The following is a 13,243-nucleotide window of genomic DNA, read 5'->3' on the forward strand; positions in this document are numbered from 1 at the left end:
AATGCAAAATACAGTTCTTGTATAAGTTAATTACATTAAAATATATTCAAATTTATAATAATTTAAGCTTATCAAATAAACTTTCTTTTCATTTGATTTATCATTTTTGTTTTAATTAAAGAGGAATACATTTTTGTATTAAATTATGAATAAAAATTAGGAAAATAAACTGTTTTTCTATAATAAGATAAAGTACAATTGAAATAAAATGACAAAGGAATTCAGATTAAAGGTAAAAATATTTGATAAGCTTAAATTATTATAAATTTGAATATATTTTAATATACTTAATTTATACAAATGTATTTTACATTTGAACATTTTAAAATATGTATTTAATTGAGGTTATTTACGTTTAGTTCAGTTATAATTTTCCTATTCTGAAAATGTATTTCCGATAGATACTTACCTCTTACAAGATCAGTTATTCTCGTTCAGTGCTGCCCTCTAATGCAAATTTTTTTTATGCATGCCACAAGCCTTGCACAATATATTCCAATATGTCTCTCATGCAAATCATCATGCGTCATCTCTTAACCAATAGTAGCATGACATGCTCATGTGACACATGTCATGCATCCCTTAACACTCCTCTACCAAACCTTCGGAAGTTTGGCAGAAGGTGTGAGCACTGGAGAAGTGGGGAGGAAGAGTGGAAAATGTGAAAAGAGGTAAGAACCTATCTGAAATACATTTTCAGTATAGGTATACTATAACTTCTGATACAGTACTTACCTCCCCTCACAAAATTAACTAGAATGAGGAGGGACTGGTGCGAGGGGACAAAAGAAGCACCCCCCCCCCACCACACACACAAAGGTGTCTGAAGGATACCTGTGACAATGAGATACGAATCCAAAGATCAGAAGAATGGAATTGTACCACTTCTGAGCCAGGTATACTCTTTGCCCATGTGTAGACAGTGTAATGCACAAGGGCAGAAATTGTAAGGTCTAGAGTGGCTTGGGTGCGGTTGACTGTACTCAGTAAGTCGATTACATCCAAAACCTTTTCATGGGGACCAACATACACACAATGGTAGAATAAGGATCATACCGTCTTCACCTCAAATGTAAGAATCATGATTAAGACCCACACCAATTTTTTGGTATGCTATGAGGATCATCTCTGATCTATCAATCTGGGAATTGACATCTGGTATTGAAAGGATGTCCATCACATGGAATGAACTCTCTTAACTGTAGTACAGGTCGGCACCATCCAAAGGCAATAACATCCCCATAAGAAGAGAACAAGGGATAGTCAAAGATAGCACTGGAACAATCTCACATACTACCGCTGTGATCAAAGACATAGACAGAGCAATTGGGGGAGGAAGATAGGCAACCTGTACTCAAGTGAGGACTATGTTGATTAGTTCACTCCAATACAAAACCTCTATGCTGGGAACTGACTTCCACACGAAGATAGGATGAGGTCTCCCAATCAAAGGGGTGAACTACAATTGAAACGGCTCAACTCCAGTGTTTATGTAATGTGTATCAGGAGGCTACGTCATCCAGTTAGATGATGGGTCAACTCTAGTGTTTGTGTAAAGAAAGCGGGAAGCCAAGTCAACCAGAAGGTGATGGCGATTAAAACCATTCATTTGAAAGTAGGGTGGTGTTCTTCTGGTGTAGATGCGATGTGGCCTCCAGAGGAGTTGAGCCATCACCTTGCTGGTTGACGTGGCCTCCTGACATCATGTACACAACCACTAGAGTCAAGCTGTCACCTTCACAGATGATATGGCCTCCTACTAACATTTAAACAACCACTGGAGTTGATTTTCCTTGTGGAACCCATTCAGGAGGGTGTCTCCATGGTCAACCACCCCAGTGGCTTGGAACTCACATACTCCACTCGAGGGAGGTGACAATGCAGTGGAGAGCCCAGAGGAACGTCATCACCTGAGAGAGTGCAATGGGTGACCAAGAAACCTTATTCTAAAAAGAACTCCATACCAAGTTATTCACCTGAGGCATGGCAGGGATGGGTAGCTATCCCCTTCTTCTGCTTTACCCATGTAGTCCATTGGTGGTACAGTCCAGAACGGGCATGTTTATGAAGCAAATTCTCATGAGGTAATTAACTATCAAGCAATTTTGTTGTACACCCCATCTTAATGGTGAGCTTGTGAAGCCATGGAAGAGACAGTGCAAGTCAACATGGTTGACAGTGCAGACTTAGAATTAAAAAATATCTGGTCAAGGCACCACTCACCACATAGTGGGATCCATGTGATAAAAAGGGAGAGAAAGGCCCCTGAAAAAAAAATAAAGAAAACTTACCAGTTAAGGTCACCAAAGTTTGAAGAATGTCCATAGGTGGTAGACAAAACCCAGACACGAGGAAAGCGAGATACGATTAAGATAGTGGGAGATGAACATACAGGGAATGGTCCACATGCAGGATTATAGAACCTCTTCCATCAGACAATGAAAATAAGAAGTGAGAGAAAAGGTGAAATGTTTGATCTGATGATTGAGGAAACATCAAACAATGCACAGAAGGAAGAAGGCAAGGAAGAGTAGGCCAAACAAACCAAAAGGCAGATCCAATTCATAAGGCTAGAAGGTGAAAATCACAAAGTGAGGATTGCCCATTGTTATATAACACGTACTGCTACTTTTCGGGGTATGTGCAACTGACTTTTTATCCCTTAAGTGGCCTGACTTGACACAGAAGTCTATCTGGATCTGGTCTAGGGTAAAGATGGGATATAAAAGGAAGGGAAATAGGAAGAAAAGGATGAACAACTCTCACTTAATTGCGAGACAAATTGATCAGCATGTACCTGAATATCCGAGGAGAGAGGAAATACCAAAAATGGTCTTATATAACAAGGAAGGACGAAGTGAATAAAAGACAGGGGAAGGGGATAAAACATCACAAGCCTGAAACATGAAATCTGTGAAGACCAAATTAGGCCTAGGTGAATCCTCAGGTTGCAAGTAGACAGGAATGGCAAACTCTGGAGGCATGAAAAGACTATCAAAATCTCGCCATTTTGAACAATATGAGCTAACTCAGGTGGAGCCTGGGCGATGTCAGGGGACAAAGGTTAACCCATGTACCATTGAATCTCCCAACGTATAAAAGCAGAGAGATCCACCATTGGGTTATCTGAAACTGAGGCTTGAGAAAAAACACCGGTCATTGGTGTGATCCACAAAGTCGTAACATGAACTTTGGAATTCATAACTCAAGAAAATGTTCATAAATTGTCGAGTGCAGAAATATAGCAACAAGAAAGAACTGGTATAAAATAAAAAATAAACTCAAAAAGGAGCCATTTCGTGCAAAAAAGAAAAATTGTTTGTCACATGGGAAGCACTAAGCACATAATAGAAGATGCCTGAACTTCAATGCTGCCAAACGAGAAGTGAAGGTTCAACAGAGGAGCATAGACGGAGTCACATACATCATGTGAGCATGTCATGCTACTCTTGGTTGAGAGGTGATGCATGATGATTTTAATGAGAGACATGTTGGAATAGAGTAATTCCAACAAGGGGGGAGCACAAGGCTTGTGGCATGCATAAAGCAAATTTTGCATATAGAGGTCAGCACTAAACGATAATAGCTAAGGGAAGTAAGTACCGTATCGGAAATGGTATTTGAATGTTTTTATTATAGTTTCTCTGTATAATTAAATCCTGAAGAATGACCTTTGAAGTCATGAAACTGGTAGAAAAAATTAATAAATAGAAAAAACAGAAGAGTAAGTGTTATAGTTTTATTATTTCTATCCACAGGTGAATTGGGTTGTTTTGAATTTTGCACAAAGCTAAATGAGGGTTACCTGCACTAGCTTTCTCTAATTTAACAGTGATAAACTAGGGGGAAGGCAGCTAGTAAACACTGCCAACTCTTAGATTACTCTTTAATCAATGAATTGTGGGATTGACCATCACATTATAACACTCCCACAGCTGAAAGGGCGAGCATGTTCGGCATGACAGGATTCAAACCCACAACCCTCAGATTGTGACTTGAGTGCCCCTAACCACAAGGTCATGCCAAGTCTCCACAAGTGGAAATTTGAATGTGTATTGATTATATTTTTACCCAAAAATCATTTTTTTGATATACTGTACGATGTTTTTCATTTATTTATATAATACCATACTTATGTCTAGAAAGATACCATGAAGCATCAATCTTATGTATCAATAATATCTTGTATATATAACAAATGGTAGAGTTCAAGTCCTTACTTCTCCTTTCCAAATAATCATACCATAGCCTCAAAAGCAACTAAAAGTTTATCACTTATTTCTTGTATGAAATGCAAAGGAACCAATTTAGCACCCAAAGAAGTTTAAATACCTAGAGTTCATAAACTTACCAACAGAAGGTGCTTGGTTCAAATGAAGAGGACACAAAAGAGTAAGGGTTTTAATATCCTATAATAATAATAAAAAAGTGATTTTCATTTTTCAAGATATACAATACTTATATTAAAATGCAAGTTATACATAGACATATAAAAATCAAAAACAGGAACATTGCATAAACATATTATACCATTAATATACTGATGGTTGCATGACTGGTTAAAACATCGTAACATTTATCTTTTGTCTCAAAACATACCTAAAAACAAATACATAAAAAAATTAAACATTGCAGTGACTTTCTGACAATAAAGACAATCTATACTTAAATAAATCCTTAGCACAGAGGAAGGAACTACAAAATCTCATTACAGAAACATGCACAGGCTTAACTTCTAAGTATTACATTTGCCTATTTAGTATAATACCTGCCAAGTCTAGACAATATGTTTTCTTTAGCTATGTAAATGACAATGAATTAACATACATCTTCTGTTTAACAAAATTATGAATAAAACTAAATGTTCTATTATTTCATATTGACATATCAATTTTGCAATGTTCAATTTTCAATAATTTCTATTTGAAAACAAATACTTTATTGTGTTTTTTTAAGGTTTTTATATTATTACTTAGATATTTTCAATCCTTTGTAGTAGTGGAAAGATCTTCGGAAATATTTCCATTTGTGGTCAGCAAAGATTTAACTACTAGCCTTGGCTTTAGCAACCTATATTTTCCTGACTTAACAACATACATTTGCATTACCTTATCTATTTTTCATACATTTATGTTAGGTTTAACTCCATGTATTTACAAGTTAATGGCAAAAAATAATGTATTTGACATGTTTATTGGTCATTCAACAACTTATTAGTCCTTTATAAGGTGCAACTTGGATTCACAGTGTGTATCATACTTGGAGTAAGCATTTATGTCCATGTGATTTTTACAAATGTTAATTTTTTCTTTGAGTTAGCTTCTCTTTTCCATTTATGAAGATCTTGATTAATTTACATTTTTTTGGAGAAGATAATGATTTCAAGGTACTTATCCTAAAGTTTATTTCTAAATATCTTGTAGTTGGAGCTGATAACATAATTACAGTGATATGCACAAATAGGAATATCAACTATTTTGATGGTTTGTTTCATTTTGAATATAAGTGCAAAACTTCCTAAAAGCTATCTATGCTAGCCATCTCAAATTTTGAAATGAGAGGCTAAAGTGAAGGAAACTAGTCAAAAGCATTCACTACCAACTCTTTTTTTGACTAAATAGTGGGCTTTAACCATCACACTTGTAGCAGGGCTCCAAAGTGTGAAGCATAGTTTTGCAGCAATAGAATGTGAACAATAAACTTTCAGGTTCACTCACAATCCAAGCACTTAAACAATTAAGAGATGCCCAGCCCTTCAATAAATTATGATATATATTTTCTGGATTCCTCAAGTCCAAGCACCTTTCAAAACTATCACGGTAAAAGGCATGGTTGTAAATACTCTTTGCCCTTAATTATAAACAATCAACATGTAAAAACAAAAAATGATAGTGAATAAAAATAAGATTAAAAAACAAAATTATTCTTGTTACAGTTTAGACTAAATACCCATACTGATATTTTATAACATAAACCATCTGCAAAAGATACAGACTGTTGCTCTTTGAAACCACAGTAAATTAGTTATTTACATATTTGGTTGCAATTTATTATAAGTTGTTTTCTTTATTCATGCAAACTATAGAAAGCTTGGGAAAAAATGAAATACAAACATTATTTTCAACATGGTTGGATATAATCAATTACATTTGTTATAAATAGTTATGTTAGGCAGATTATATTTTTTAACATTACATTCTTTATTCTGTCCATTAGGGTTTTTCAAGATGAAGATGTGTATGATAGTATTTCAACAACAATATGTCTGTCATATCATTGAAAACAATGTGTTTCTCTCAATACAAAGCTCATCACGCTGGCTAAAAATGCAACACACATAGTATAAATCAGGACACTATTTATTACAATAACAATTGTTATGGTGTAAACACCTTTTCTAAGTTGTCAAAGCATGATTAAAATTAATTACACTTGTCAGAAGACATAAGTATTTTTTATTCAATCCCTCAGGGTTTTTATGTCTGCCATATCCACTGTCTACAAGGCAAAAGCTCAATACAGAATTCAAGAGGCCAGTTTAGACAATAAACACAGTAGTGGTTGAAACATCTTTCACATAAGCTAGATAGCATGGATAACTCTGTACAGAGCAAAATGCACTGTCAGTAATGGATACAAAGGACAAAATAGTTTGATGAATTTGATTAGCAATTAAACAATATTGCCCTAGAATCTTTTTAACATTCATCATTTTAACACATTATGGCAACTTTGTAAAGACATCCACTAATGAAAAGAGGTAAATGATATGTCTTTATTCTAACAACATTTTCATTCTGCTTCAAACCCTAGTATTCAATTGCACCATACATGTTATTTCATGAACAAATAGTTCCTGGTATATAAAGTAAAACTTCAAAATTCCAAGAAATACCAAACATCTCAGCTGTCACAACATACTGCAACAATCTATTAACCAGAGAAATAAGTGACTTGGAAGATATTGCAACTGAACAAGCTTACCACAAACCAATTTTCAAATTAATCTAGTTTATTTATTTTTTTAGTGAGACCTCATTACTCTCATCACAACGTGGTCTCCTTGGCTTTTTGAAGAAGAAAATATCTAATGATTTTTCAGTAATAATTACCCCTCTCGCCACAGGCATCCTTTACTGTGCATGTCACTAGGTTTTTAGTGAGATACATTCAAAATTTGATTAAACTACTTTTTGTTTGTTCGTTTTATACAAATTAGTATAGAATAAAACTGTAGCTAATAATCTAATTTTAATAGTATACAAATTCTAATTTCTTAATTTTATAAAGCAATATTAAAAAAAAAAGACCCTGAATTTTTCCTAGTGTGAGAAATGTCGCATTTTTTTCTAGGCATCCCTCCTTCTCTAATTTTTTTATCATCTCTCCAAGAAGTATGAAATTTAACATAAATTACTTATTATAATATTGTCATCGCTCAAATAAAGCATAATTTTCATAGCCTTCAATTTTGTTTGGTTACAGATCCATCAAATAGAAAATCGGACCTCTCATGTCACAGCCACCTGTCACATCCTCTCTTTCATGAAGTATTATATTACATTGTTTTCTATAGAGAAAAATGCTAATTTCTCTTTCAGTAGAAGTTTCGTTTCCACAGGAAACATCAACTAGCTTGGATGAACTTGTAACGGCTCTTGATGCATAGTTAGAAAGCCAGAAAAATTGTGATAATTATGGAACATTGTCTGCTTTTTGAGAGAGTTTGTAACTAGTTCAATGGTAAATGTGCAGTGTAGGTACATACTCTAGTCTAGTTGGCTAGGTTGCAGGCACCGACCAGGCACATTCCAAATGTCATGAACAGACTACTACAAAGTGTATGTTTATGTGCTTGTCAAAGTGTGAAAATATTGTGTGTGCCATTTGGTAGGAATTTCTGAGAAACAAACATCAGCTTTGGTATATTAAACTGAAACATTTAGCATTTTACTTGTGTAGTTGGAGATCTAGAAGACAACATACAAGATAAAGGAATGATTCTAATGTTATGCTAAGCAAAGGGGAAAGTGATTTGCAACTGGGGTTGTTTTGAATAAAAAATTGTGATGCGAACCAGGATATTTTATCTCCTGGGAAATAGCAGATATAAAGCAATTACGCATTCTTCTTCTTGAAAAACCTTAATGGACCAAATAAAGAATGAAGTGTTACAAAATATAATAAGTCTAACACACTAACTAAAAGATATAATAGGCCTACAAGTAATGTCTTACAACAAGTATAGTTAATCATAATCATGCTTTCCACTTAGAAAAGGTGTTCACCCCATAACAAGGTTGAATATATCTGATTTAACCCTATCACCCTGTGTATCCTTTATTGCACATGACACAAGGTCTTAATGTCTTACGTTCAAAATTGTATTAAACTACTTTTTGTTTATGTTATACCAATTAGAATAGTATAAAATCTTAGCTAATAATCCATGTTTTAATAATATACAAGTTTTAAGTTCTTAAATCTACAAGGGAATATTTTTTAAAATCCTGAATTTCCATTAGTGTGACCCACGTAACACATTTTGTCTTCATCATCATGTCATCATCCCTATTTTATCCATCACCCCTCGAAGATGTACAAAATTAAAGGTAAATTACCCTCTATAAAATCGTTATTCCTCAGACATACCATAATTTTTATAGTCTTCAATTCTGTTTTGTTACAGGGTTATCAAATAGAAAATCACACCCTTCCTGCCACACCCACCTGTCATATTCTCTCTCTCACGAATCATTGATAGTTCCCTCTTACGTTTCATTATATATTACCTATAACCAATAGAAAGTCAAGGTTTTCATCTATCAAATGGCCTATTGTATAACGTTGTATTCTGTACAGAATATCATCAGTTTCACTCACAGTACAAGATTTGTTCCCGTGGGAAAGTTAACAACTAGCTTGGATGAATTTGTAACAGCTCTTGTCGCATCGTTAGAAAGCCAGAAAAATTTTGAGAGTTAAAGGAATTTGTCTACTTTCTGCACATTAGTCTATATTCTTTGGCACATTATTTAGTTAAATAAAAATTATTAAATGCGTTACTATCATTACAATTAAAAAAAATCAAGCTTAACTCTACTTGACAATCGAGGGCAAGAAAAAATACGATTAGGTGAGGACTTTATTTCTTGTTTTTCACATTTATTCTTTATTTATTATTGTAAAAGTAACTAAAATTAAGATTAAGTAAAATAAGTAATAATAATAATATAATTAAAATGGTTCATGAGGCATGCACGTGAGCAGCTCGTGGGTAACATAATTCAATAGAATAACATGAGCTGCAAGTTCCCCCGAGTGATTTACAACTTGTATTGGTGCGGATAGTACTTAGACACAGTTCAAGGGGCAATAAAACAAAATTTAATTACAAATAGATGTATAATGTTACAAACTTAAAGCTACTTAGGATAAACAAACATAGTTTCATGTTACAAATTGAAGATATTCTAGAAAGAAAAAAGGGTAATTTTGGTGTATTTCGTTTTTTTTTTGGTAGCTATGAGGTTAGTCGAATTAACTGATCCCATTTTGAAATAGAGTAGAGAAAATAACAGATAACCTATAAAGTTTAGGAGGTTTTAGGCATTATACAAAGGAAATTTGACATTTTTTAGATGAGGAAAAGTATTTTTAATTTTAATATGAAAATATTAAACAAATACTCAATCTAATCATGGACAAATCTTTGTTTTATTTTATTAAAAATACTTCACTAAGAAATATGACTTTTTGTATGTGAAAGATTTGTAATATTAACTGAAAGACTGCCAAATTTTCATGAAGATATACACACTATATTGAGAGTTATAAGTATTATATCTATATAGACTTTAAACGAGTACAAAAATGTCATGAGTACAAAAAGGTCATATGGTCGGTCAAATTGACTGAGCCCGTATTGAGAGTTTTAAAAGATGGTATTTAAGTTGTTTGTTTTGCTGAATTTAACATAAACCTACTCAGGGGTTATCTAGACTAGCTGTCCCTAATTCTGAAGTGACAGACTAGAGAGGAAGGCAGCAAGTCTACAGCAACCACCACCAACTCTTGAGCTACACTTTACCAACAAATAGTAATATTATAACACCCCCACCCCCACAGATGAAAGGGAAAACTTGTTTGGTGACAAATTTCAGTTCTGCAACCCACAGATTACAAGTTAAGTGTTGTAATTATAAGACCTCTAATCCAAGTTGTTCAAGATCTGGTAATTACAATACAATGTTGTGGCCATGTAGTAAAACAAAATTTTATAAGAATCAAGCTTTATATCAAGAAAGTTAGCTCAAGAAAACACTCAAACATGACACTTACATATTAAGTTTATCATATAACATATTCATGTCTAGCTTAATTTTTTACCTTCCATAAAAACTAGTTAATAAACACTAACTCAAAATTACTTTGATAATTCATAAAAAGACAAAATGAAAATTAATGTAAGAACAAGAGCAAGATTTGGTTTCATAAAAGTACACAATTTCCCTGAAAGGGGGGACAAAGGATGCCTGGAAGGGTGACTTGTTTTAACCACTCATACCAATATACAGAAGTGTGTTGTCTGTCTGTCAGTATTAGGTATTTAAAACTAAGGTTACTTTACTAAGAATGAAGCCAAAACAAATAACAGTTTACTGCTTTTATTTTGTAGATTTGGATAATCAGCAAACAATCAAAATTAGAACTGGCTAATGAATTACCTATGGACATCAGTTACATTCATTAGTCATAACTGATTAATCAAAATTATGATTAAATTGATTAATGTCACAAAAATAGTCAATGAGTTTTTCTGATTATTACTGTTTTCAATTATTACAAATCTTACGTAAGAATAACTGATTAGATCATTCAATTATCACATTCCACTAATTGTTCAGCTCTAATCAAAATGAACCAACCTGCAAAAACAAAAATTGTTACAATAGTCAATGCTAAGGTTGAATAGTTTTCTAATTATTCTAAAACTTATTTCATAAATTTCTAAACAAAACACACTAACATGGAGAATACAAGTAATTCTACATGACAAAAGTTCCACAGATCAATCTTTTACCTGAAAAGTTCCGGAACTTGCAGCACATGGATAATGATATATACGATTACACTTTCCTCCTCTACATCTGATAGTAGCTCCAAACTTCCTGCAATAACTGCATCTCTAAAGAAGCATCATAAATTTATCAAAACTATAACAATTAACTCAGTTACTGTGGTTCAGAAAAACAATACTACTACCTTCCAAATTAAACTACACCTTGTTTTATGTTACCCAAAATATAAGAAACTGATCTTGTAAGGACATTCAACAAAAAGTTAATACACTTATTCAAAAAATATTGCAAACCAATGCTATTATAAGTACCCTCACTGTCAAGAACAATCATGAGAATATCTACTTGTACTTTTATTGATACCACATGCTTGCATCAGCTATACTTTTACTATACGAGTACTGCTTTAACAAAACAAGTATTATAGCAAAATAAAAGGTACAGTACTTCTGATGCTTTTATTACTTAATAGCTCTATGTAAATAGCATGAAAAAGTTGAGTTGTAGATTTGAACAATGACAAGGAACCTCACACAAAATCCAGAAATAAATCACATAATTTAAAAGTTTTTATTTCATTAGTTAAACAATAATAAAAAGGAGAATATATAGCCAAATCACATTTATTAACTTATTACATTAGAAAACAGATGTATGCTCTATTCAGTGCATATCACAGTAACATATTCTATCAGTTTCCAAACCTGGTTCATTCCTGCATAAACAGCTTTGTCAGCATTGACAAGAACGTAATCTTCTGTTTGGCAAACTCCCTCTGACCAAGACGCACAGCAGTGATGAGCATAAAAATGTCCTAAAATGCAGTAAAAAAACTTGTGATATTTTGAAAATTGTGTGTATTAACATATTTTTTTCAATATTACTCATTGAAAGTTCTGTAGCAAGCCAAGCATATGAATGTGAAATTCAGGATTTTAAGTTTGAATAGAAAAATATCTGAAAATCAGTCATAAAGCATTACTCTTTTGTTGTTCTTTGTAAAAGAGCAAAGCCACATTGGGGAACTGAACCTCAGATTTTAGCATTATAAGTCCATAAACATACTGCTGTCACACTGGAGGACTAAAGCATTGCTAATTACTTCCTTAACCACGTTTATCTATAAACATGGCATTAAGGTATTAACCTAAAACTATCATAACAATATTGCCTAATATGGTTACTTAAATACAAAAGTATTTTAAACACAAAATTGACATATAATAGTAAAAAAAACTGAAAAATATTTGAAGAAAGTGTAACTTGATAACCCAATAATACCTGATGGTTCAAAAAGCAGAGATGGATCAGGTTCTTCAGCAAAACCCAAAATTTCTAACTCGTCCACAGGTATACTATTAGGATCTGCATCTGAATGACAAGCTCCTCCTAACCTTGGTGACTTGCTTCTTTCCCTTGAATTTTATTAATTACCGAAACAATAATTAGATATATATGACATTATCTTTACACATTATGTCAATGAACTTTATTGCTGTAGCCTATGTTTTTAATCTAGATGTCTCTCTAAATGTGTATTGTTGTTTAGCTGAAAGGAAGTTTAATATCAACTGATGGTTGTGGCTTTACTATCTTGAACTTTTTCCAAAGTTTAGGAAACAATAGCAGCCATATACAAAAAGTCATTTATGCTACATTTAGTGAGCTTGTTAGTCAATTGATGAGTAATCATTACATAATTTTGTCAATTTTTCTGTTTCTTTCAGGCAATTAGTTCAATGTTATGAATATTTATTTTGTGTTTCAATGTAGAAACATTGGTATGAGAGTAAATGAGTGGAATTTCTGTGAGACAGTTTAATTAGTGAAGTTAAGGATGTTGGTTAGGTTGAACATGAAACTTGAACATGAATAAATAAAATGAACATGATATTTCATTATTCTTTTCCATAATCTATAAGAATGTGGCCATCAATAAAAACCATGACAACCATATGAATTACATAAAGAATTATGTATATATAAATATACAATACTAAATCAAAGACCACATACTCTTCCCATGTTTATACATAAAAAGACTAGAAAATATAAAACAGCATCTCATATTAGATAAGAAAATCTACTACAGTGCAGGTACTGTTCTTGCAGCAAAAAAAAAAAAAATTTTTTTTTACTGATTAAATCGAAAACACATTGAT

General features: G+C 32.8%; 1 protein-coding gene across 1 annotated transcript in view; it reads right to left on the reverse strand.

Annotated features, from left to right (window-relative positions):
* The window catches only part of LOC106473628 (histone-lysine N-methyltransferase 2C-like), a gene marked incomplete at its 3' end in the record, with an annotated part of 37,108 nt that overhangs the window by 11,546 nt on the left and 12,319 nt on the right, over positions 1 to 13,243 (reverse strand). Inside the window, exons 6-9 of the mRNA XM_013934310.2 lie at positions 12,363 to 12,496; positions 11,786 to 11,895; positions 11,084 to 11,188; positions 4,352 to 4,409 (exon numbers count right to left, since the gene is read on the reverse strand). Coding sequence (XP_013789764.2) covers positions 4,352 to 4,409; positions 11,084 to 11,188; positions 11,786 to 11,895; positions 12,363 to 12,496 — 407 coding nt within the window. The remainder of the gene's footprint in view (positions 1 to 4,351; positions 4,410 to 11,083; positions 11,189 to 11,785; positions 11,896 to 12,362; positions 12,497 to 13,243) is intronic.

This window comes from Limulus polyphemus, unplaced genomic scaffold (genome assembly GCF_000517525.1).
Source record: "Limulus polyphemus unplaced genomic scaffold, Limulus_polyphemus-2.1.2 Scaffold6344, whole genome shotgun sequence".
In the NCBI taxonomy this organism is placed as follows: domain Eukaryota; kingdom Metazoa; phylum Arthropoda; class Merostomata; order Xiphosura; family Limulidae; genus Limulus; species Limulus polyphemus.